The sequence below is a fragment of the Physeter macrocephalus genome, chromosome 16 (assembly GCF_002837175.3).
Source record: "Physeter macrocephalus isolate SW-GA chromosome 16, ASM283717v5, whole genome shotgun sequence".
NCBI lineage: Eukaryota > Metazoa > Chordata > Mammalia > Artiodactyla > Physeteridae > Physeter > Physeter macrocephalus.
Genome location: NC_041229.1, coordinates 24,507,722 through 24,512,102, shown reverse-complemented (window position 1 = coordinate 24,512,102; position 4,381 = coordinate 24,507,722). Strand labels below are relative to the sequence as shown.

Sequence of the window (4,381 nt, the reverse complement as noted above, 5' to 3'; positions counted from 1 at the left end):
CTCCTAGAGAAATGGAAATAAAAATAAACAAATGGGACCTAAGGAAATTTAAAAGCTTTTGCACAGCAAAGGATACCATAAACAAGACCAAAAGACAACCCTCATAACGGGAGAACATATTTGCAAATTAAGCAACTGACAAAGGATTAATCTCCAAAATTTACAAGCAGCTCATACAGCTCAATAACAAAAAAACAAACAACCCAATCCAAAAATGGTCAGAAGACCTAAATAGACATTTCTCCAAAGAAGATATACAGATTGCCAACAAACACATGAAAGAATGCTCAACATCATTAATCATTAGAGAAATGCAAATCAAAACTACAATGAGATATGTATAACTGATTCACTTTGTTATAAAGCAGAAACTAACACACCATTGTAAAGCAATTATACTGCAACAAAGATGTTAAAAAAAAAAAACTACAATGAGATATCATCTCACACCAGTCAGAATGGCCATCATCAAAAAATCTAGAAACAATAAATTGTGGAGAGGGTGTGGAGAAAAGGAAACACTCTTGCACTTTTGGTGGGAATGTAAATTGATACAGCCACTATGGAGAACAGTATGGAGGTTCCTTAAAAAACTACAAATATAACTACCATACGACCCAGCAATCCCACTACTGGGCATATACCCTGAGAAAACCATAATTCAAAAAGAGTCAGGTACCAAAATGTTCATTGCAGCTCTATTTACAATAGCCAGGACATGGAAGCAACCTAAGTGTCTATCAACAGATGAATGGATAAAGAAGATGTGGCACATATATACAATGGAATATTACTCAGCCATCAAAAGAAACAAAATTGAGTTATTTGTAGTGAGGTGGATGGACCTAGAGTCTGTCATACAGAGTGAAGTAAGTCAGAAAGAGAAAGACAAATACCATATGCTAAGACACATATATGGAATCTAAGAAAAAAAAAAGGTTATGAAGAACCTAGGTGTAAGATGGGAATAAAGACACAGACCTACTATAGCATGGACTTAAGGTTATGGGGTGGGGGAAGGGTAGGCTGTGACAAAGTGAGATAGTGGCATGGATATATATACACTACCAAACGTAAAATAGATAGCTAGTGGGAAGTAGCCGAATAGCACAGGGAGATCAGCTATGTGGTTTGTGACCACATAGAGGGATGGGATAGGGAGGGTGGGAGGGAGGGAGATGCAAGAGGGAAGAGATATGGGAACATATGTATATGTACAACTGATTCACTGTGCTATAAAGCAGAAACTAACACACCATTGTAAAGCAATTATACTCCAATAAGGATGTTAAAAAAAAAAAGAAAAGAAACATAAGTTGCAACTCAAAAAAAAAAAAAAGGCATTCTGGTAATAATAGAATTTAATGCATATTCATATTGGAAAAAATACTGTTTTCATTAATCCTTCTCTTTAAAATAAATCTAATCTCACTTCAATTTTTCCATGTTCCTAAAATTTGGAGATAAGACCATCTCTGTTTTATATAAAAAAGTGATGTATCAGGAATTCCTTGCTGGTCCAGTGGTTAATACTCCGTGCTTACACTGCTAAGGGTGCAGGTTCAATCTCTCCCTGGTCGGGGAACTAAGATACTGCAAGTCGTGCTGTGCGGCCAAAAAAAAAAAAGTGTTGCATCAAAAGTCTTAAATTTAGTAAATTGTGAGGTCTAAACTTGGTATTGGAATCTACCTTACTTTCATCTCCATTTATAACACATTTTGTTGTTAGCAATGGGGAGTCAGTGCTATGATACATCACACAGTTTACTAACATTAAGACTACTCTTTTCTTTTTTTTTTGGCTGCATGACACGGCTTGTGGATCTCGGTTCCCCAACCAGGGATGGAACCAGGCTACAGAAGTGAAAGCTCATAATCCTAACCACTGGGCCACCAGGAAACTCCTTAACATAAGACAACTTAAACAATCTTCCTCAACTCCACCAGGTTGAAAAGTACTGCTATGTAGAAACATTTTTCTTTCAATCCAGTGAGAATAAACCTAGAAAAGTAATAGAGATATAAGTTTTACTTTTGGCTGCCATCTCTACCCAAGATGTCTAATAGGTTCCTTCTAATTGTTCCTTTGTCATGAATATCCACTTTACTTGCAAACCTCCAACTTTTCTGTAGCACAATGGTATATCCACTTTATATGCCATGTTTAAGCAACACATAAAACAGAACTCTTGCCAACATCACAGCATTGCCAACTAAATATTTATGTTTATTTTCGTAGCAACTGTTCTATTCTGCTATAGCATTAGCAGTTTGGGAACTGATTAACTTGTACACGTTTTCAGTAATTCCAGGAAGCCTTACTCATTAGCACATATGCTCCACTGGAAAACAGATAGCATCCACCTATGCTTAGGTTTTCTTCAAGTGAACAGGTTCTTAATAAAATTAGTTGAGCACATATGAGCTCAGATTCTTCTCTTAAAGCTATAAAACCCAAACTGGTAAGAGGACTCCTTCTTACCTGGACACTGGTTAGAGTTGTGTACTGGTATGCTCTGACAATCAGGTAATTAGCTTCTACATCTGCTAGTCCAAGCAGGATGTACTTCCACCATTTCTTTTTCAAGATGTATAAAAGGTTATCACTACCTGGTTGAAAGAAATCTAGATTAGTACATGTACTTGAAATGATTCCATGCATGTTAATTTAGAGATAAAGAGTCAAAGCAAGGGTTTACTATGTATTTTGAACGTGGACCCTCCTAATTTCCATTACTCATAACCCAAACTCCTGCAACAGCTCAGCAGTCAGATTTTTTTCTAGTATCCTCATACTTAGCCCAAGCTAAGGTGTCATCATAGACCAAGTGTTCAATGAAAACACCAAAGAGAAAAGAAGTAAGAGAAAAGTGGTTAAATTCCCTTTCCTACTGTAACAGAAATATAACATTCAGATCCCTAGGAAATGAAATGTTTTCTTATGAATTCATTGGTTATTTAACCTCTATTCATGACCTTCAAAGAAAACTCTGCATGTGGTCATTCTTTTGGAAAAGATGTGCTTTCAAGAGAAAATTAAGCCAGTGGTAAGTACGGAAAAAAGATTTAGTGGCACCATTGAAGAAATACCTTTTATCCCCTAAATTCTATTTATTCAAGTTAAATGTGATTCATTTTTTTGTAGAATCTAGCATCACAAGGAGATATAGAGTTAGCACATATACAAGAAGGCTTTATGGGTAAGATAACCTGCAAGGAAATAAAGGTAGTGAGAATCGTAGCCAAATAATTATCATGAAATCCCAATCAGTAGGAACATCCTGAAAACACAGTTTGTCTTCCTCAAGATGAGATGGCATGGAATGCATCTAATAACCATCCCTTAGGAGGACTTCACTGATATACTTATGAATCACACTGACTTCCTAAAGGCCAATGCTTACATAGAGGAGAAAAGTCTGAGGCTATTAACCATGTACCAGTTCTATTTCCAACTCCTAAATTTCTTGCCAAATTTGGAGCTTTCACCTTAAGATATCTCTCTACCCCTTCCCACAACTGGTTTCCATTTTCTTTCAAAATAAGTTATTTATCCTGACACATAGAAATACCATTGATATATTAAGGTTCATACTAAAAGATGATTAGCAAATACCACACTGGTGATTTTATTATATGCCTTAAATGTGATGAAAATGGGAGTATTGCACCCTACCAATCAGTCCGGGTTACCCATTGTCTTTACACTCTTGAATTCAATCTTATTTAATTTATTTTATAATACCATGCTCTTCTTTTGTGGGAAGGATGGCTCTTATCGTGACAAGAAGCCTCTAATACAGCATGGTGGTGAGTGCATGGGCTCTGGGGCAGGCTGCCTAGGATGAAATCTGGCTCCACATGCATGACTTATAGCAAGTTATCTAAGTACTACATGCCTCAGATTACTCATCTATAAAGTGGAGATAATAATAATACTCACTTGATTTGTTAGGAGGCTTCAATAAGTTAAGCAATTAAAATGATACCTGGCACAATAATGTTAGCCTAGTTTTTCCCATTTATAAATAGTTAGCTAGAAATGATAATTCTACAATGATTCTAAAAACTTAACCAGCCAGTAATAAGATGTTAATTCCTTGCCAATTCCTTGTTTTGTTTCTCTCACAACATAGACTTGATCTATCAATACATGCAATTGGTGGTCCATTTAGCATTCTCCACTTAGCTGGAAATACATATTTTGGACAGTGAGTTTCTTGACTTTTTAAGTGTTTCCAATACTGTCTTTTAAATTTATAAACCATGGGGGAAAAAAGAAGACCTAACTTGTAATAGCATTTACACTTTTTTTTTTTTTAGACAACTCCTACGTTACAGTTTGGTGCTACTTTTTTTGTATTTTTTTTTTTACTGTACG

General features: G+C 35.8%; 1 protein-coding gene across 8 annotated transcripts in view; it reads right to left on the bottom strand.

Moving 5' to 3' along the window:
* The window catches only part of LOC102991654 (sarcolipin), a 104,375-nt gene that overhangs the window by 99,443 nt on the left and 551 nt on the right, over window positions 1–4,381 (bottom strand). For all 8 annotated transcript variants that reach the window (XM_055091593.1, XM_055091594.1, XM_055091595.1 and 5 more), the window contains exon 2: window positions 2,483–2,610. In XM_055091593.1, coding sequence (XP_054947568.1) covers window positions 2,483–2,610 — 128 coding nt within the window. The remainder of the gene's footprint in view (window positions 1–2,482; window positions 2,611–4,381) is intronic.